Raw genomic sequence first — 22,004 nt, forward strand, 5'->3', positions numbered from 1 at the left:
AAAAAAAAAAAAAAAAAAAAAAAAAAAAAGAGCAATGGAATTGCCATCTCTTTTAGAGATGTAAAAATTGTGGTCCACTTGTAACCAACAAATGGCAGTCAGGATGGCACTTAGTTGCCCGTCGCCAGGGCTCAACCTGATCATGTCATAGACCCTACAGTTCAAGCCTTACCAAATTTAGGTAGGGATAATAACGGTAGGGTGGAAGCGGGGGCAGGGGCTCATCATATAAACATCTCCTCTAATAAATTAAAGTCTCTCTGAACTTCAGTTCCCCTACCGCACCCCAGCACTTCTTTTCCCCTTCCTGCATACACTCTTGTTGCCTTTTCATTCTCTTCTTACCATAAGGTGATCAGATTTTAACATTGGTAAAGCGCGACACCATTGGGCGGGGCTATTGGCTGAGCTGTTTATGGTTAGGGGGTTAGGGACTCTCTAGAGAGGGGGTGGCAACTTGTTTGTTCCAGACAGTTTGGCTCCTTCTGAGCTAATTGTCCTTGCCTAGAAGTGAGGGAGGGAGCCAGTCTCCTTCTGATACCGATTCGAACTGGGTGACCTTGCCCAGGAGGGGAGTAGGGAGTTTACCGTAGCATTTTCATTTCCAAATGAAGTTATATTAACCTCTTCGTTCCCAAATGGAGTTACATTAACCTTTTCAGCGCCGAAAACCCTTTATTCCCTTCCCATTCTCCTGCCGTTCCCTAGCTTATCGTGTCTTCTTTCCAAAAATCGGTACTTTTTTTAAAACGCCATGGGACGCGGGATAAATTGTTCAAAAGCGGGAAGTCTGGTCACCTTATCTTACCATCAACATGCCACAGAAACTTTTAATGCTCCTAAAACTATGCACTGAATGACCTCCCTAACCCTGTCTGTCTGGGACCAACATGCGACTCACCACACCACCAGAGCTGATCTCTACTGCATTCTACCTGAGAGTCAACTGATCACAGGCTCAGATGTCCTGGCAATGTCAAAGTGTTTTAAAAGTTCATAAATAAACTTCTGTACTTGTCTTAGGTGGCAACACACCATTGGCAGGGGGTTCAGGCTACTTTATCACAGCATCACTGTGGATCTCCTTTTTCTAGACACTTTAGCTGCTAAGTCAAGTTAACTGCTACAGGTGCTCATTCTCTTCTGTTTTGCTCTTCCATGGCAGACCCTGGTTGGCCTCCTACTTACCTGGCCACTCTTCAATGCCTCATTCATCTATTTGAAAGACTCAACTTGTTCTCCCCTAACTCTTAATATGGTGTCCTATTAAACGCTGGTGTATGATAGTTCAATATTACCTACCTCCTGGTTTTCTCTGTTAGATAAAAGTTATTAATGTTTAAAAATTATAATAATAGGCTCAGTGCGTGTGGCTCAAGAGGCTACGGCACCAGCCACATACACCTAAGGTGGTGGGTTCAAATCCAGCCTGAGCCCGCCAAACAACAATGACGGCTGCAACCAAAAAATAGCCGGGCGTTGTGGCCGGCACCTGTGGTCCCAGCTACTTGGGAGGCGGAGACAGGAGACTCGCTTGAGCCCAGGAGTTGTAAGGTTGCTGTGAGCTGTAATGCCACGGCACTCTACCCAGGGGGACAGCTTGAGGCTCTGTCTCAAAAAAAATTATAATAATATATAAAGAAAAACTATTAAAAATACTAATGTCTAAGGGAAAACAATTTTGTATGGAAGGTATGCAAAATAAGTTTTTGTTAAGGAAAAACAGAATTGTTTTATCCTAAATTAAAAGAACTAATGGTTCCAAAAATATGTAAGACAAAATGGAAACAAATATTGTAACAATTATAAAAGGTTCACAGAAAAGGAATTTTATTCTTCATGGTTAAAACTGGCTAAAATATATCAAGTCAACTTATAAGATGTTCAAAAAAGAGCTCTAGAGTCAAATACATTGGTGTAAAACTAAAATTTGGTTTTTGCTGTTAAAATTACAAAGTTTTATTGGATCATTGGTCTTCTCTTAATAAAAGGATATAAATGATCTGTCTTTCCTTCTGAGTAATCTGTCTAAAAGGCAAACATTTTATGTCTTATCAAAATGCTATGTAGGCTCAGCACCTGTGGCTCAAGTGGCTAAGGTGCCAACCACATACACCTAAGGTGGCGGGTTCGAATCCAGCCTGAGCCTGCCAAACAACAATGACGACTGCAACCAAAAAATAGCTGGGCGTTGTGGTGGGTGCCTGTGGTCCCAGCTACTTGGGAGGCTGAGGCAGGAGACTCCCTTGAGCCCAGGAGTTGGAGGTTGCTGTGAGCTGTGATGCCACAGCACTCTGCCCAGGGGGACAGCTTGAGGCTCTGTCTCAAAAAAAAAAAAAAAAGCTATATAATGCCCTATGTTTATACTGACTTTGTTATCTCCTTAATTTTTTTAAAAGTCTTTTCAATTTTAAAGGCACTAAGATTAAGGTAACCAGATTTTAACATTGGTAAAGGGGGACACAGTAGACGGGGGGATGGGGGGGATTCTTAATTAAAAATTTGGTCTATATGGAGCAATAAAAATTTTCATAGAATGCAAAAATAGTATTATAATCTATATTTTTTAAATTTCAACATAAGTACAATTTACAAATATAATACATTAAAAAAATTATGTATAGGGCAGCGCCTGTGGCTCAAAGGAGTAGGGCTTGACCCACCTGGGAGACCTTGCCCAGGAGGGGAGTAGGGAGTTTACATGAGCCTTTTCATTTCCAAATGAAGTTACATTAACCTCTTCATTCCCAAATGGAGTTACATTAACCTTTTCAGCAGCCGAAAACCGTATATTTCCTTCTCATTCATTGTCCCACTGTTCCCTAACTTGTCGTCGTCGTCGTGTATTCTTTCCAAAAATCGGGACTTTTTAAAAATGCTGTGGGATGTGGGACAAACTGTTGAAAATCGGGACTGTCCTGCCAAAAGCGGGACGTCTGGTCACCTTATCTAAGATTCTTTATAATCACTTCACCTCCTATGCTTACTTTAAAATTTTTATCACTGTGATTCAATAGATAACCAAGTATTATTTCTCAATAACTCATCATCTTATGCAATCGAATGTTCAAGGCCTCCTGACAACTTTTAACATTTTCCCTTCCCAAAAATCAAATCTTGAATGTTTTTTATGCCTGAAACTGAAATTGGGATTTCCCAGAAGGTCCCTGGAAAATCCAGAAGGATTTATTCTTCCACTTTGTAATAAGAGAGGTGACAAAAATAGCTTTATTGATAATATTGCATAAATTGCATTGGAAGCATTGTCAGATAAAAAAAGCTAGTGTTTCCCTAAATTAATTTTAATGGGTGAAATGCTATTAACATAAAGATTTTAGAAATTATATGAGGTTCCTGGAAATTGTTCTTTCTCTTCAGTGCCCATTATATGTTGCTATTTATCAGTGTCCCAGTGCTGCTTTGCCTTATTTAGACAACAATTCAATGTTATCAGTCATGATTTAAATTGTTTTTTAAAATGTTAACTTGGTCACAATTTTACTTCCTTAATTTATATCCAGTGTATTCTAAGCTAGTGGTTTTCAACTGGAAAGTGACATTACTTATCTATGAAATTCTGTTAATATACATATGTTTAGACAGATGGGTTTTTTTTTTTAATTTTTAGACAGAGTTTCTGTATGTTGCCCTGGGTAGAGTGCTGTGGTGTCACAGCTCACAGCAACCTCAAACTCTTGGGCTTAAGCAATTCTCCTGCTTCAGCCTCCAAAGTAGCCAGGACCACAGGTGCCCACCACAATGCCTGGCCATTCCTTGTTGCAGTTGTCATTGTTGCTTGGTGGGCCTGGGCCGGGCTCACACCTGCCACCCTTGGTGTATGTGGCTGGCGCTGCAACCACTGTGCCATGGGTGCTGAGTCTAGACAGTCTGCCAATATGATTTTATGCAGTCCCCAAATCTCATTATTATAAATATATTCTTACTACCATACATATGTTTGCTCACTGTCTTGAAGTTTTCCCTTATATAAAAGTTTTATGCCACCACTGCCACTAAACATCTGTTAGAATACACATTTCCCACACAGGGAATTCTACTGGTTCTTTCAAATGACTGAAGAGTCCATTTCAATGCTAAAGTCATTCAATTCCTCCTTTATCCTCCAAATGACATTGTCTTTATCATCTCTGTCATCTGAAATGATGGAACTGAGGGGCTATTAAAATTAAAGCTTGCTGAACTGATGAAAAACTCGATCTCCCACAGCCTAAGTTTTTACCCTTAGCAAAGACTGCCCTGTGTCCTTTCATAATGGGTCGTATCAACTGCCCCCCATGAAATAATAACTGGCCCACCCATAAAAGTCCCCTCTTCTGTCTGGACTCTCAAAGACCCTAACCCGGTTAATTCAGACATTCTATAATACTGGCAAGGATTTTTCCTAACTCCATTTACTCTCTTCCTGCAGCATGTCCTGACTGGGGCTGAGGGACTGCTTGCTACTTGGGACCATTAACGTTAAGTGGGCCTTGGTCCCAGCCCACAGACACCAAATGCCACCCATCAGGTGCCACAGCACAGTTTACCCTTCCTGATCGACCTACTTTACTGAGACACCAAAGACTGGAAACAGGGAACCCAGCATGCCTGGAAAAGGGACTTGTTCACAGTCATATCTCAGAATGTTCCAGGAGGAGGAAGAAGGCAAGAGTCCCTGTGGAGTGCTGCTGGCCACCTCAGAAACACAGGAAAATGTGCCAGGGCTATCCACACAGGCCAGCCTCAGCAGAGCCTCTCCCTGAAAGCCGGAGCCTTATCTTAGGCACCCACATCAGCTCAGTGTCTCCAAGCCCAGGTGCTTGCTCAGTCTTCTCCAGACAGCACTGGGGTGAGTTGGAGATAGTTTGCTCACATTCAGGCCAGAAAGGGTCACCCACTCCACCCAGTCACTTGACCCAGAAATGTGGCTCTCTGAACTGACACTCCCCTCTTCCTCACTGCTCTCCTAAGTATGAGTCTGAATCCATTCTACTTATGGTCCAGTTCTGTGTCTATCAGCATCATTTCTTACAGAGGGGCCTTAGCTCCTCCTACTGTCCACTTCCAGTCCTCTTTCCTCACTGCCACTGCAGTGCCCACGTAGGGGATAAGATCCTTTTGCTCAAGACATGGCAGTTCGCCTCAACGTGCTCTCTCAGGAGACTGTTTCCGTGAAGCGTCTCCTTGAGGATCTGAGCTTCTGCACTTGCCTATTGATGTGCAGGAATGTGTAGAGTGACTCTCCCTAGGGGGCGTGGAGAAATAGCCGAGATGAGCTGGAGGATGGAAAGACCGGTTTTGAAGCATTGGGTTCTATTCTCTGCATCCTTCCTTCATTAGCATTATAAGGTGTAACTTTACCTTGGGCAATCGAGGACCGACAGCCAGGCTCCAAAATGTTTTACTCTAAACAAAATCAATTGTATATGCGTTCCTCAGCCTTCACACTAAATTGTAATCTCAAATGGTTGCTTCCTCACGTTACTTGACTTCTTTGTATATGTGTTAAATTCTTACTAAATGTTGGAAAGTATAAAAGATAGTAAAGTTTAGCGGGGCCGCTGACCAGAGTGAGTCCTGGTCTCCCTTGAAGATTCATTCCGTTTGCAGTTCTTTCCCCTGCGTCATCGAATCAGAAGCTCCAAGGAACACACAACAACACGCCCATTTCAAGGCACAACTCTTGCCATGTCATTCCACTGGTTCAAACCCTCCTGGCTTCCTCTTTGTCCTCAAGAGAAAATCTAAAGTCCTTATTATGTAATAAAGATATAACCCTGACCATCTGTGTCAGGGGTCCCCAAGACCACTTCTGGACTCCAGCACACAGCACAGAGCTGTACTCATGGCGATAGTACACTACAGTTGCCATGAAAGGACACGGGAAACAAAGGAAACCAGGCTCGAGCCCTGAGTCATCTCCCAGTGGGTCACACAGAATGCACTTAATTCCTCCAGCAGTGAATTGTGATACATGTACAATACTGTCAACCAGGGAGGGAAGCTCATTAGAGATTCAGAGCCCAAGAAGTTCACTGGGGACTTGTCAGTAGGCTTCTCTGCCTTGCACGTACCTAACACGTACGCGTTGCTCTCACGTACAGAAAACCTTCCCATCATCCTGTAGCGTGATTATCTGCTCACCCTCCTACACCCACCACTTATGGCCAGTCTTAGAGAGTTGTGAACCCGCATCAACTATGCCTCCTTAGCTCCCACTTCCTGTTCAATTCACCATAATCCAACCACCCCCTCTCGGCTTCCCCAGCCTGCTCCTTTAAGGTTGTCATGAGTTCTACTTTGCCAAATCTGATGAGCCCAGTTCAGAGCCCACAGCATGCTGGAAAGTTAGCCTAGCCTGGCTCAGTGTCCATGACTGTACAGTTCCCTGATTCTTCCATTTATCCAAAATTTCCCTCTCAGTACCTCTCTGCAGGTCTTCTTCCTCCTTAAGACCCTTCAATATTATTTTCCAGATTTCTGGCCCATTTGCCATTTCCCTTATTTTTATTTCTTTTCATTTTATACACTCAGGATTTTAGAGGACCAATCATCACACTGCTCCCCTCTTTTTTGTCTTTTTGAGACAAAAGCAGAAAATGGAAGTAAGGTCATTTGATAATGCAGGTTGCTTCAGATTTACAGCCCTAATGGAAGGCTCTGTATGTATCCCTCAGTCACATGGACTTGCCCACCAGCCAAGTCCTGGGTGGACAACCAGCCCTAGAAGCTTACAGAGAGAGGCAGGGCATCCATGATTTGGAATGTCCAAAGACATTCTCCAGGCAACATCATCCTCTCCCTTCAGCCATGACCTATATAAGCTAATGACGCCCAATGCTCTAGCTCCAGCTCAGCTCATCACTTAGCTCTACACCTATTTATCTACCAGCCTACTGGACATCCTTGCCTGAATCCCCACAGGCATGGCCCAAAGACCTACTGCAGTCCCCCAACCTCCTCACCCTCAGCTATTTCTTGTCACCATCCATCCAGTTGCCCAGGCCTGAAATCTGGAGAGCAGCCTTTTCACCATTACCTTTAATAAGTCAAAACCACTTTTGGCCTCATCTTCCTTTGGCTAAATAGATAGTCTCCTGATGGTCTCCTGCCTTGTCTTATTGGACACTCCCCTGGTCTGATCCTCCACAGGCACATAGAGGGGATGTTCCTACAACTCAAGTTTGGTAGTGGAGTTCCCCTGCATGGGAACCACCTTTGGCCCCTTAGAACCTCAGGATATTGGTTCTAGGAGCAGATTCCTGCTCAGTGACATCTTGGTGCTTCCTGCCAAGCTGCAAATTAACCCCCTTCACTGCCTTACCTCTACCCTGACCCCATACTCCCTGTGGACCTCTGTACCTGCCAGCCTCCAGATTCCTCTGCCTGGAATACCTTCTCCAGCATATCTGTCTGGCAGAATCTTCCTTAGCCTTCCAAACCCATCTCCAACCTCACTCTACCTTTAAAGAAAATTTTTCCTGACACCACCCTCCTGCAATAAACAGAAAAAAAGCAAAAATAAAAACCCAGAAGCAACTACCTCCTCCTTCATTTATGGCAGTGTTTTTCAACATTTTTTATTTCATGGCATACTTGAATCTATACTTAAATTTCTGTGGCACGCTTAAATTACGTCGATCAAAATGTCCACAAATCAGTAGCCTTTGTATATGCCAATAACAGCCAAGTTGAGAAACAAATCAAGGACACAATTCCCTTCACAGTAGCTTCAAGGAAAATGAAATACTTAGGAATATACCCAATAAAAGGAGTGAGAGATGTTTTCAAAGGGAATTATGAAACCCTAAGAAAAGAAATTGTAGAGGACATTAACAAATAGAAGAACATGCCATGCTCTTGGGTGGGAAGAATCAACATTGTCAAAATGTCTATACTACCCAAGGCAACCTACAGATTCAATGCAATCCCAATTAAAATACCAATATCATATTTTGAAGAACTAGAGAAAATAATACTTTGTTTTGTATAGAACCAGAAAAAACTCTGTATAGCTAAGGTTATTCTTAGTAATAAAAACAAAGTCAGAAGCATCACCCTACCAGACTCCAGGCTGTATTACAAGTCCATTATAGGCGAAACGTCTATATGCCTCTGGCCAAAAAAGTCACTTGAGAGAGAGCAGTGAAAAGACTTTGTGCAGGCATACTTAATAAACTGAGGCAAAATCCCATGTAGCCAGGTTAGTTGCAGGCCTAACATGAACAAGGTTTTGGCTGGAATAGCATTTCCAGACTGCCTTAAGGAATTAAGGTTGACTTTATAAGGCCTACGAGAAAGCCCTTTGGAACACTGGCCAGATACCCATCAGTAACCTTTCCTGATCTGCGGTAAGTGACTAAGGTTGCTTGCTGATAGGTCTGGGAACGGTAATGTCATACAAGTATCTAATGGCACAGATGAAACTTGGGCTCATGAAAGGCTTTTGAGAAGTCCAGCCTGAGAATTCCTTATAAAAGGCTCCAGCAAAACCCCCCCTGACTTAAGGCCTACATGGGAGCAGAGGTTTGCACACAAGCTCCTATATGCCCAAGAAGTTTCTCTATGCTTTGCTTAAAGATTCAAAGTAACTGCCTCCAAATGTCAGTAGAACAGACATTCAAATCGGCTCTTTCCCCCATAGCCTCAGGCTTCATCAGATAAGATCAAAGAAAGTAATAACTGACAACATGTTCTTCATTAAGTTATGTTAAACCAGGTTATATTGAAAGGATTATGCTTAAAGGTGTATGTTGGATGGATTATCAGATTACCAGGGAGGAGCTACTTATAGGACGGGTGGTTATAAGCTGTTTAAATGGATCAATGAGGTCATTACTGCATTGTGCTCATGTACAAAATTCCCTATATAAGCCAACTGCAAATAAAGAAGCTCGCCATTTTGCCTGAGTGAGCAGATGGTCACCTTTATTTAAAATACAATTTCAAAAAGCGTGCTTATTCTTCACGACATCGCTTTTCCGTGAGACCCTTACTGCAACAGTCCATAGTAATCAAAACAGCATAAAAACAGAGACACAGGGTGGCACCTGTGGCTCAGTGGGTAGGGCACTGGCCCCATGTACCGAGGGTGCCGAGTTCAAGCCCAGCCCCGGCTAAACTGCAACAAAAAAAATAGCCGGGCATTGTGGTAGACGCCTGTAGTCCCAGCTACAGGGAGGCTGAGGCAACAGAATTGCCTGAGCCCAAGAGCTGGAGGTCGCTGTGAGCTGTGTGATGCCATGTCACTCTACCAAGGGCAACAAAGTGAGACTCTGTCTCTACCAAAAAAAAAAAAAAAAAAAAACCCAGAGACACAGACATATGGAACAGAATAGAAAACCAAGAGGTGAAATCAGTCTCTACTTGCCATCTCATATTTGATAAATCAAACTGCTGGAAGTACTGGATCACCACATGTAAAAGCGTGAAACTCGACCCCCACCTTTCACTCCTTACAAAAATTGACTCAAGATGGAAAAGAGACTTAAATCTAAGACACAAAATAACATAAATCTTTTAAGAAAGTGTGGGGAAAACTCTTGACAATGTTGGACTGGGGAAAGATTTTATGACAGAGACCTCAGTGGCTATCACAACAAAAATTAACAAATGAGACTTAATTAAGCTTAAAAGCTTCTGCACAGCTAAGGACACAACAAGTAAAGCAAAAAGACAACCTTCAGAATAGGAAAAGATATTTGCAGGGTATCAATCTCAAAAAGGGGTGATAACTAGAATCTACAGAGAACTCAAATTAATCAACAGAAAAAGAGTAAAGCAGCCCATCTACCTCTGAGCAAGAGATATGAACAGAACCTTCTCTGCTGAAAACAGACGAATGGCTAACAAACATTTGAAAAAATGCTCATCATCCTTGATCATCAGAGAAATGCAAATCAAAACTACCCTGAGATATCACCTTACCCCAGCAAGAATGGCCCATATCACAAAGCCCCAATGCTGTAGATGCTGGCGTGGATGTGGAGAGAACACTTTTACACTGCTGGTGGAACTGCAAACTATACAACTTTTTTGGAAGGAAGTAAGAAGAATTCTCAAAGAACTCAAATTAGACCTCCCATTTGATCCTGTATTCCCATTACTAGGCATCTACCCAGAAAACAAAAACAAACATTTTATCATAAGTACATTTGCACTAGACTATTTATCACAACTCAATTTATAATCAATCGCCAAAACGTGGAAACAACCTAAATGCCCACCAACCCAGGAATGGATTAAAAAACTGTGGTATATGTACACCACGGAATACTATTCAGCCATTAAAAAAGATGAAGACTTTTCATCTTTTGTATTAACCTGGATGGAGGTGGAACACATTCTTCTTAGTAAAGCATCACAAGAATGGAGAAACAAGAATCCAATGTACTCAATTCTAATATGAAGGCAGTAGATGAGCTAATACAAGGTGGGGGGTAGGGGAATAAGGGATGGGAGAGAGGGGAGAAGAGAGGAGAGAGGAGGATGGGGGGGTCATGGTATATGGCATACCTCTTAGGGGCAGGACACAATTACAAGAGGGACTTAACCTAACAACTGCAATCAGTGTAATGTAAGTCTTTGTACTCTCAGTGAATCCCAAACAAAAAAAAAAAGTTGATCAAAAAAAGAATATACTTACTGTGCTTTGAACTTCTTTCAAAAATAATTTAACTAATGGTCTTTAAAACTTCTCAAGGCACATCTAAGATCCTCTCATAGCACACCAGTGGGCCACAGCATACTGGTTGCAAACCACTGACCCATGGCCTGCACTTTATTCCCCCCGCACTGCACAAAGCACTAGTCCAGGAAGCCATGGGATATGACAGGATGTCCAAAGTGTTCACTTGGTGACTTTGACTGGACCCCTACACAGCTTGGGGAAATCTGTTACCTAACAGTTGAGCCTGGCCCTAAAGCCAACGTCCTTCCTAACATATCTTGGAGCTTCTGTGGTGTAAGAAGCCACATAACCAGGTGGCACCTGTGGCTCAAAAGGGTAGGGCGCTGGCCCCAAATGCCCGAGGTGGTGGGTTCAAAACCCAGCCCCAGCCAAAAACTGCAAAAAAAAAAAAAAAAAGCCACATAACCAAGAGCATTGTATTTCATCCCTGCAAAAGGAGCCACAGGCCCCACCTCAGGCGTCCTCAAACTGCAGCCCGCCTAGGACATTTATCCGGCCTGCCAGGTGTTTTTGCCGCCGCTGCCTGTCCTGCTTAGCAGCCAACTTGTCCCAGGGCCCGCAGTCTGGCCCTCCAACGGTCTGAGGGACCGTGAACTGGCCCCCTGTTTAAAAAGTTTGAGGACCCCTGCCCCACTTGCTCCTCACAGAGGCCTCACTGGATTCCACCATCTCTCGTCTCTTGGGGTGATGACAGCCTTAATCCCCTTCGGACATTTCTGTCCTGTGTAAGAATCTAGCAATGGCTTTGCTCTTCAGGAGTGTTAAGTACTTTCCCTTGCACTCCTGGAAATCACCGAGTCATTGATGTGTGGGTAGCTGATTGGGACAGGTAGTGTTGGGGCCTTCAGGAGAGCTTTGACGTGAAAACCTCCCACTCACAGCACCAGCACACCAGCCAGTCACACCCCACTCCACTCTCATGCCCACTTCCACGTGTCCTCTCTTCTTGCTTTGACCTCTTCCTGCTCCACTGTCTTTCACACTCTCACTCTCTTTTCTATTCTCTCTGCCATGTTGTTTTCTGATAATACTCTTTCATAAGCCAAATAGCCCTCACCTGGAACCCTCACCTGCAGACAGCCCTCCCTCCGCCCCACACAGTAGGAACTAGCCAGAGCTTCTTGTACCATCCCAGAAATTCAAGCCATAGCAAGCCTATACACACTGCTTCAGGCCCAGGGAATCACCACCATGTCCTGCCCCCAGAGCAGGAGCCCAAGCACATGGGTGTGCAATGTGTCAGGCATTGGCAAGGAGGGGATCAGGTCCTTACCTGCTGCTGCTACAGCCTTCCAGTCCGATGAGCTGCTCAGGTCTGCTGGGATCTGCAGGTTGCTGGCTGGGTACAGCACAGTCTCCCTGGCCACCACTCAGGGCTCCAGGCCTCTCCTGAGAGGCCTCTCCAACCTCTGTGGCCACATTCTTCTCATAACCATCCAAGGTGCTGAGGAAAAACGAGCAGCACTCGATGCAGCCAAGTGCATGGGAATAACCCTCACGCACCCACTGCATGATGGCTGGCACCTGGTGGGCTCGGAAGGCTCATTTCCCCAAGGCTAGAGCAGGCAGGAGCCAGGCACAGTCCCCACCCCAGGGAGCAGGCAGTCCACTCCTCAGGAAGAACCCAGCACTGACACTTGCTTCCCACTGAGAAAGCCGGCCTTTGTGTATAGCAGATGAAGCCTAGGCCTCCAATGCTTGTGCCACCCCTGAATCCAGCTGGCCCAGAAACTGAGTTCTTTGAGGGGTGGGTGATATCCCCTAGCCTCACTCAATACCTGCATTCTCAAAGCTGGGTACCATGGGGAAGAGAGGAGAGGATACAGGCTGATCCCACACTTGCACACCCCTCCCATCAACATCCCTGCCCCAAGGTACAGGGCACTGCTTCCAGGATCTACTAGGTCAAAGTCACACACTGAGTCAGATTATTGAAAACATAAGTCCATCCGGCCCCCACATGCAAATCTAGCTCACCATTGCCTCAATTCTGACTCACCCTGAACTTAACTTTCCCAATATGGTCAGCCTCCCTCTAATAGCTAGGAGGAGCCGCCCTGACACAAAGGGGATACACTACCAGCTACCAGTCCTGAGCCTTTTACTTGTGGAAGTTAATTCCACACTAGGCAGACTCCCTGCCTCAAGCTGGAATACACAGGGAGTATGTCCTGAGCACCTGAGTCTTCAATCTCAGGTGGGAGGACTAAACTGCCCCAGTAGGGGCAATGAGCGAGCTGACTGCCACCTCCAGCCGTGCCAGGCAAAATGCAGGCAAGCAGGAGGGACTGCACCCAGTAATTGGGGGGAAGTTGGTACAGCTAGCTACCCTGGATTTGACCAGTCTTGTTCTGTCTTGTGCCCTCTGTAGAAATATGCTAATAGAGGTTGTCCTCACCACGTTTATGCACAGAGCCAAGATTATCCAGAAAGAGCAATCTGGGGTCCTCTGCAATGTAGAGACAAATAGATGAATACAGCTTAGTTGCCCTAGTCGCAGGCCTTGAAGCGGAGCCACTAGAATTTTAGGAGATGTAACCCATACAGGTTATGATAAGGACATCTTAAGCAAACACAGGAAGCCTTGCTGAATGATGTCACACCCCAGGGGCAAGCCCTTCCTGAACTGCCCAGAAGTCAAGTGGTTAGGGATATGCCAGGTAACACCAGGGGTGGCTACAGATGAGGCCTTGGATTTTGGACTAGTTGGTTTCTCTGGAGCCACTGCCAATTCCTGACATAATGACATTCTACACAAACGCAAGTGTCCCCTCCCACTCTTGTATCATCTCTTCTAAAATCCTCCCCTAGTTGGCAACTGAAATTCACCTGCTCCTCATAAAGAAACCTGAAAAGCCCACACTTGTTAACATAACAAGAAAAATACGTAAGATGAAAAGTTTAGTGGCAAGGAGATTGAGATACTGTGTCTCATAAAATGAAATAAAGCCAATAAAGCTGGCATGGGGAAGAAGTTTCCTGAACGTCCTTGAAAACTTTGGGGTTAAGGAGATATTCCTCTGGAGCTGTTTCATTCAGCTTGAAAGACTGATAAAATGAGCATTTGACAATTATACAGTCTCTTGTGCCACGAAATGTCTAACATGCTTTACACATACAAACCCATGTAGCCCTTTCAACAACTCTGTATGGTAGGTGGTATTACTGCTGCCATTTTACATTTGAGGAAACTGAGGCACAGAGATGAGTAATATGGCCAAGGCCACAGAGCTTGTGTCAGAGAGCTTGGATCTGAACTCAAGCACCAGAGTCCACATTCTTAACCACGAGGCTCTCCATGTACGTGTGAAGGATCACGCTCAAGTCAGAATAAGGCCGAAACCCCAAGTGTCCCAGAGCTGAAACTGCGTGGTAATCTAGAAGACAAAGGTTCCCCTGCTCTGCGGGACCTCACGGCCCCACCCTGCTCCTTCGCCAGAGTCTCAGAAACCAAGCTCCTCATCCCTGAGCCCCACAGCCTAGCCCAGGTCAGCCCGAGGGTGCCCGGTATGGAGGGTGTAGCTGCGTCCCCACACGTCCACAGCCCTGCCTCTGGACATCTCCGCAGACCAGCGTCCAGCATCCAACAAGCGATGGTCGCCACGGGCGCCCTGGGAAACAAGATCGGGCTGGAGGAGCCCCCTCCAGCTCTGTGCGGGCACCGTGCTTCCTCCCGCTTGCGCCAAAGCCTGGGGGGCCTGCGACGGTTCACACGCCGCCACCTGAGACGGGTCAAGCCGGCACAGCCAACCACACGGTAGTGGGGGAGGGAGGACGAGGCCCAGGGCCCAAGGGCGACCAGGCCATTTGTGATCCTGGAGCGCCATCTGGTGGCCGGCGTGGGGACGGACAGGAGAATCTCTTCCAAGGCCGCTCTGGCTCCGGGCAGCCATTTCGCATAGCGGACGGCACGTTTTCCCGGAGGCCGCTGCGACCCGAGCTCACGGCTGCGGGAAATGGCGGCCGACGTAGGCACACTGATGACGGCTGCGCGCTCGAGGAGTCACAGGAGCGCGAAATTAAGTCCCTCGCCAGTCGATTGCGCACGCTCGCAGACGCACCCGCCGTGTGTGCTGTGCAGATACCCGGAGGGTGAGGTGACGTTACTGCCGTGCGCCGGTGACTTTTCTTTCCGAGTCGAGAGCGCTGCACCGATTGCGGACGCTCTATCTCAGGGGTTGTTAGCCTCAGGACTGTTAACCATTAGGGAAGGATAATCGCGTGTTGGGAGACCGGCGGGCTGTACTGTGCAGCATCCCAGATCTTTACCCATTAGAAGCCTGTAGTACCATCCACCCCCAATTTGACAAACAAAAATGACTCGAAACATCATTAGATGTACCCTAAGGGGGCTGAGAGGTTCAGGATATGCTCCTGGTTCACAATCACTACCCCTAGAACAGTAGTTCTCAAACTACACTGGAGAGAATACACTGGGGAGCGTTTACAAAGACATAGTGAAGGCCCACCCCAGAAAAAATTAAATCCAAATCTCCACTTGGGGCCCAGAAAGCTTTTAGCTGAGCTTTGTTTTGTTTTTTAATACTTTGCAGGCAATTCTCTGATACAGCTACCTTTGAAACATCAGAGAATAGTAGTTGTAAGCCTGGGCTCTATTTCTGACTGTGTCCCTCAGCTTCCAGTAATAAGAAATCTAATCCTTTACAACATATGCGGGGATTATATGAGATCATACAGCATGTTTTTCGTGCTAGCCGGAAGTTACTGGCTCTGGGTCTTGAGAATTGGACCCAAAGAACATGTCATAAAGTAGCTTTTGAGTTTCTCTGTAGTTTTTTCTTGTAAGGCCTTGGATAAGTCACTTAACCTTTCTGTGATTGAACTTCCCCACCTCATCCATCTCACAGGGTTGTGGGAAAGACTGTAAAGCACCCAGCACAGGGCACTATTGTTAGAGACAGGGAACAGAGTGAGAGAAGAAAACATAAAATATCAAATGAAATAGAAAAAAGGAGTAAGAGAGAACAGACGGTTCCTAGTAGGAAACTGCCTACCACAAGATGTTTTGGAACAGCTAAAGGAGCTCTTACTGGACAATAGGACCCCAAGATAGGCACAGGCTAGACCACAAGAGGTATGCGTCAAACCACAAGAGCACCTGTGGTTTATGACAACCACCATGTGCAGTCCTAAGTAGGGGACCTTCACGTTGATCTTTTGATGTTAAGTCCTTCATTGTAATATCATTTACATTTGCCACACCCAGGCATATAATTAAACCATGGAACTCTGGGAACTATTATGGGAATAAGTTATATACCATACGTAATGCATATTCGGGACTTAAGAAATGCATTAACATTACATGTAGGCAGAGCAAAGCTAGGAATTAGGGAATAAACACAAGAGGAAAAGTTTGTAAAGGTGTCCTCTCTCACTTGCCAGGCAGAGGCCCAGTCTTCTGTTTGGAATGTATTATCTGCTTAAAAAGAAAAAAAAGGGGGGGGGTGGCGCCTGTAGCTCAAAGGAGTAGGGTGCTGGCCCCATATGCCAGAGGTGGAGGGTTCAAACCCAGGTCCGGCCAAAAACTCCAAAAAAAAAAAAAAATAGAAAAAAAAGGATGGTGCCTGTGGCTCAAGGAGTAGGACGCTGGCCCCATATACTGGAGGTGGCAGGTTCAAACCAGGCCTTGGCCCCAAACTGCAAATAAATAAATAAATACATACATAAATGAAAAAGAAAAAAACCCCATGCTATTGCCTTGCACTTGCTCACTTTGTGGTTTCTGGGCACCACAAGGAAAGCCTGAAGCAGGGCTGGGGTCTTCATAGCCCCTAACACTACAGGTGTCAGCTATTGTGTTCAGTCTGTTCATTATCAGAGAGATTTGAAATAGAAACAAAGTCACATACCTTGGGTGTGTCCATTGCATACCCCACCTTCAAGCATAGCAGTTTAAGTAAAAAAGTGACTGCAATGTGGTGTGGAAATGCAAACATGAATTCACCTTTTAAACATCTAAATCACACCAGGCTCCTCTTTGGCTTAGAACTGTAAATAAGATCCAATCTCCTTATCATGGCTTAGAAAGACCTTGCTCTATCTAGGGTCTCCCTCACCAGCCAGGCTCAGCGCATGCCCACCACAGGATTGTATTAGGTTCATGCTTCCCTGTCTGCCCTCTTCTTTCATTCTACTTTTTCTAGAACAGTTCCTTCTCTTTAGAACAGCTCTTTTGAGTGGCCCTCTCCATCCACCTAAGCAGTAAGCCTTCCTCTCCACCATCAACCTGCCTGTTTTCTTCATAGCACTGTCCTTCCCAGGAGGCACAAAGACCTGAGTTCCAGGCCTTTTGTTTTAATTTGAATTAGGCATAAACCTCAAAAGACTGAGGAGATCTGTATGAGACACTGTGAGTAGAGGGCTGTGAACACAGTAGGTACCCTGAAGTGAAGTAGCCGCTATGATCTTTAAAAGTATTGTGGTACAACAAGCTGATCAGCCCCTACCTACTTCTACCACTCCCCAGAAAAGACCCTCATTGCTGGCCATACCCAGCTATGTACAGCACCCAAGAAACACCCAGTTCTCCTGAGCCCTTTGTACATCCTGTTCCCTCTGCTTGGAGGACTCCTGTCCACCTTTCAAGATTCGACCCAAAAGCTACCTCCTGATGAAACCCTCTTCTGATGTGCTGTTCCAACCCAGGCGGAGCTTTTCCCACTCCCCAGCCTGAGAGCACCTTAAATGTGGGGCTATGTCTGATTTGTGTGTGTGCTCCGGCCTCTGGCAACAGGCAGGTGCAATGGGAGTGGCTGCTGACTGAAAGGTGACTCTCCCCGCTTATGATGTACTCACTGGCCGGAAGTACAAGTGGGTTTAGTGGAAAGCTTCATGGCCCAAAGGCCAGAGGGTTCCAGTTGTGGCTTCCATCCTTGCCACATGCCTCAGGCCAGCTCACAAAACTTCACTTCCCTAACTGAAGGCGGCTGCACACTGAGCTACCTGGCTCAGGCCAGAAGGTCAGCACTGTTGATGCCTTACCCCTTTGAATCTTCCTTTGTGTCCTCCACATCTGCTGTGCTATCGCTCTTCCTATCAGCTGGGACAGCAGAGGTCCATATGGCACTGGCACTGAGGGAGGAAGCACAGGGGCCTGCTGAGACCTCAGACCAAAGGAGACACCCCTTCCTGATTGCCTCCTCTCAGGAAAGGCTGGCTTCTTAGTCCTGGCATTTGTGTAGCACACGCACATTGTGTGGGGTACAATTGTGTCAGCCTTGGATATGGCCTGAACATCTGGGTTCAAGAGCAAGCACTGCCCGTGACCACCTTGGGTTCCCTGGGGAAGCCTCCTCCGGCTTGGGGTTCCAGTGTCCTTACTTGACGTATACCATGTTGGGGTTTGTGGAAGTTGAGAAAGATATTTCCTTACTAGGGTTTGCCAAATGCTCCACACACCCACAGCAAGATGGCTGCTCTCACTGCACAACTGGTAGATGAAACAGAGCAGAAGCCTACTGCCCAGGAATGCACACCCTCTTCCCCCTGTACTTTTGTGCCCCTGGAGCCATTTGCCCTTCCCAGCCATCAGCCATATGCTCCTGGACTGAGCCCTCTAGTCCTGACTGGCTGTCTCTGGGATTCCTTTTCCTAACTTCTACTTGGGACCCAAGTTGCCCTACCCTTGCCTGATGGCTGTTGGTCTAGTCTTGAAGGACTGAGAGTTGACACCATGTACATCCTGATCATCCAGGAAAGGGGTGAAGCTAGCAGCTGAGCACAGCCTGTGCAAGGAGGCCAAGCCTGGCTTGGGTTCAGGACTTTGTGTCTATATGTCTACGCTCTCCCAAAAGGGTAGCCCCAACAGATGAGAAGGACTGAGGAGCTGTTAAAGCAGATGCTCGGGGCACAGTACTTTTATCCCAAGGTAGCCTGGGACAGTGTAGCCTGGATATAAGTCAAAGCTTTGCTACTTCCCAGCCATGTAGCATTATTGGGCCTCAGTTTTATCAACAGTGAGATAGGGATAAGCACCATGTCTGCCTCCTAAATTCTGAGAAGAGTAAATAAGTTCATGGATGCCAAGCACTTCCATACTGCCCAGGTTGTAACATACACTAGCACATTCCTGTTGTCACTGGGCTCTTCCCAGTCCCTCTGTATCCACCCACCTGACACGGATTTACCCAGCCATCCCTGGGTTAAGCATTGTCTTTCTCTCTATGAAACAGGAAGACTGATGCTCACAGCTCACTGAGTGATCACTGCTCACAGCACCCACAGCCTGCACATGCCTGTCCCTTCCACTGAAGGAGCACACCAGCAAAAAGTCCATCATGTTTGGTTCCAAGCCTGTTTATGCCAGTTGTACTTGCAACTATAATCACTAAATTCAATTATTAAGTAAACTCTTGAAAATGAATGGGAAAAGGGTGTGATTCCAAGAAATGGAGAGCCTCAGGACAAAGGCTGTGGTAGGGAGGGAGCGTGGGAAGCAATAGACAAGAAACCACCAGGGACTTGACAGAACCTCCTCCCCCAGGCAGCTCACCCTCCTCTCTCAGAGGCAACGTCTGCTCCAGCCAAGCCTGCAAGTGGAGACCCTGTGGCTCCAGATCCCACGCTGCCATCACTCCACTGTGCCCCTGAGCTGGTGTAAGAAGAAAGGATTTGCTGATTTGGTATTTGAGCTTATTTAACACGAATGTCCTGAGAGTGGCCTCAGGACCTGAACACAGGCACTTGCTGCTCTAGCTGCAGCCTAGCCAAGCCCAAGGTGACTCTAACAGCAAATATTTCTGTGTTTCTGCTGAACCTCATGGGTTGGGAGCCAGAGTGAAGCCATGAAACAGAGCAAGGTGGACCCTTAGGAGGGTGGCAACCAGGGGGCTGATGGCCAACAGAGCAAGGGGGAAAGCCACAGAGAGCCCCCTTTCCTCACTCCTATCGCACAGCCCCAATTAGGGGCTCCAAGGCTCCACACTGTCAAGAGGATGCCCAACATGGCTCAGCAGGCCTATCATCCCCCACCATGGCCCCATTTCACATCCTTGACCAGTCCCTCCCTCCGTACAATGTCCCCTTTGTCCATAGGTCATCCTGAGAGTCTCTGATAGATGCTGTATGGGGGCCCACACACCCTTTGGTCACTAGGCCCCCACACTGCTAGCTTGGTAGCCTTGCTTTACCCTTGGCAGCTGCAGGTGAGCAGAAGGAACCCGGCACAGGCCAAGGATGGCAGGGTGGGTTTGGTCCTGTTCTGCAGTTGGCTCCCTGAGGAATCTTCACAGAGGCCTTCCCTTCTCCAGGCCTCATTCCTTTATGAATTCCTTCATTCCTCAACAGCTATTTATTGAACATCTGCACTACCCCAGGCATTGAAGACCCAGCTGGAACAGGACAGCAGGGGACACAGAGGCTCTGTGCTCAGGGGATGAAGACACTGCTACCTCTGTGAGTTACCTTTCAGAGTCTGTGTTGTGGCCCCCAACAGCCTCCTCGCCAGCCAGGTCCCTCTGGAGCTCTCCAAGGCAGGGCACCTCCTTGTCTTTGTGGCCTGGGAAAGATCTATGAAGGAACAACATGCAAGTTAGCCACTCATCAGCCCCTCCCACTCAGCTGGGACAGTCACCTCATCCTTAAATGCCAGCTATCTCTAAGACAGGCGTCCTCAAATTGCAGCCCGCGGGCCACATGCGGCCTGCCTAGGACATTTATCTGGCCTGCTGGATGTTTTTGCCACTGCTGCCTGTCCTGCTTAGCAGCCAACTTGTCCCGGGGCCCGCAGTCTGGCCCTCCAACGGTCTGAGGGACAGTGAACTGGCCCCCTGTTTAAAAAGTTTGAGGACCCCTGTCCTAAGACATGTAAAAGCTGCTACTGACAGAGTGGCTGCTCCTCAAAACCTCATTCCTAACAGCTGCTGTTGCCTGAGGGCCAGCGCCTGTGCTTGTGATCTTACACACATTAACTCTCCACAGCAAGCCCAGGATAGGAGCACTGTTATGGTCACACCCATTTTCTGGATTTGCTAGCTGAGGCACAGAAAGCCCAAGTGACCTGCACCAAGTCCCACAGATAAGAGGAAGCGCTGCAATGTGAACCCAGCAAGACTGACCCCAACCTCCTGTTCAATCTCCCCCGTCTCTGCTGTCTCTGAGGTCAGCCGTGAGCCACATGTTTTCAAATCATCACTACTGCCTCTCCCAAACTGCAGTCACAAACATTCAGATGCTGCCTACTTCATCAAATTAGTTTGTTCAGCAAACACTCTTTCCGTCACCCCTCCGTGTCCCCCTGCACCCACCCCCACTAGCTATCCCTCTTCCTCCTTCTAAGGGACATCAATGGGCTATTGTAGCTTTGTCACTCCTAGATAAGGTGCCACAGGTGAGGGACACAGGAGGGACCTTCCACAGAGGCAACCTTGCTTCCTTCTGCATCTTAGTGTCACTCTGCCTGTTCTTCAGAGGCTGATCACCTTAGGGGAACTAAGGAAGCACCTTCCGATGCTGCCTTATTAGAGACATCGTGCTGGATGGATTGCAGTCATTTGGGCAGCAAAGTCTCCCGCACAGCTCCTGCCTCCAACCACTCAAGAGTTCTCACAGGAGACTGGTCTATGGGTGGATAGTTGTGACACAGTGTGCGGGTATGGACACAGTGATGTGCCACCTTGTACAGAAATCCCCTCAGACACTGCCTGAGAAAGAAACTTCAGGAGAGACCTGGCATCGTAGCTCAGGCCTGTAATCCTAGCACTTTGGGAGGCCAAAGTGGGTGGATTGTTTGAGCTCAGGAGTCCAAGTCCAGCCTGAGCAATGTGAAACCCCATCTCTAAAAACTAGCTGGGCATTGTGATGGGCACCTATAGTCCCAGTTACTCAGGAGGCTGAGGCAAGAGGACCTTTGAGCCCAGGAGTTTGAGGTCACTGTGAGCTATAACACCAATGAACTCTACCCAAGGTGAGAGAGTGAAACTCAGTCTCAAAAAAAAAAAAAAAGTCAACTAAGCATCCATAGCACAGTGGTTATGGTGCCAGCCTGGTGGGTTCGAGCCTGGCCCGGGTCAGCTAAACAATGACAACTGAAGGCTCAGCACCTGTAGCTCAAGTGGCTAAGGCGCCAGCCACATACACCTAAGGTGGCAGGTTTGAATCCAGCCCAGGCCTGCCAACCAACAATAATGGCTGCAACCAAGAAAGCCAGGCTTTGTGGCAGATTCCTGTGGTTCCAGCTACTTAGGAGGCTGAGGCAGGAGACTCGCTTGAGCCCAGGAGTTGGAGAGTTGGAGGTTGCTGTGAGCTGTGATGCCCCTGGGGATAGCTTGAGGCTCTGTCTCAAAAAAAAAAA

General features: G+C 46.9%; 1 protein-coding gene across 1 annotated transcript in view; it reads right to left on the bottom strand.

Annotated features, from left to right (window-relative positions):
• ZNF185 (zinc finger protein 185 with LIM domain) overlaps nucleotides 1–22,004 on the bottom strand; it is a 65,915-nt gene that overhangs the window by 16,206 nt on the left and 27,705 nt on the right. Inside the window, exons 14-18 of the mRNA XM_003800924.2 lie at nucleotides 20,117–20,221; nucleotides 19,206–19,304; nucleotides 18,343–18,438; nucleotides 17,696–17,785; nucleotides 11,964–12,134 (exon numbers count right to left, since the gene is read on the bottom strand). Coding sequence (XP_003800972.1) covers nucleotides 11,964–12,134; nucleotides 17,696–17,785; nucleotides 18,343–18,438; nucleotides 19,206–19,304; nucleotides 20,117–20,221 — 561 coding nt within the window. The remainder of the gene's footprint in view (nucleotides 1–11,963; nucleotides 12,135–17,695; nucleotides 17,786–18,342; nucleotides 18,439–19,205; nucleotides 19,305–20,116; nucleotides 20,222–22,004) is intronic.

Source organism: Otolemur garnettii, unplaced genomic scaffold (genome assembly GCF_000181295.1).
Source record: "Otolemur garnettii isolate 467f Iridium unplaced genomic scaffold, OtoGar3 scaffold00190, whole genome shotgun sequence".
NCBI classification, from domain to species: domain Eukaryota; kingdom Metazoa; phylum Chordata; class Mammalia; order Primates; family Galagidae; genus Otolemur; species Otolemur garnettii.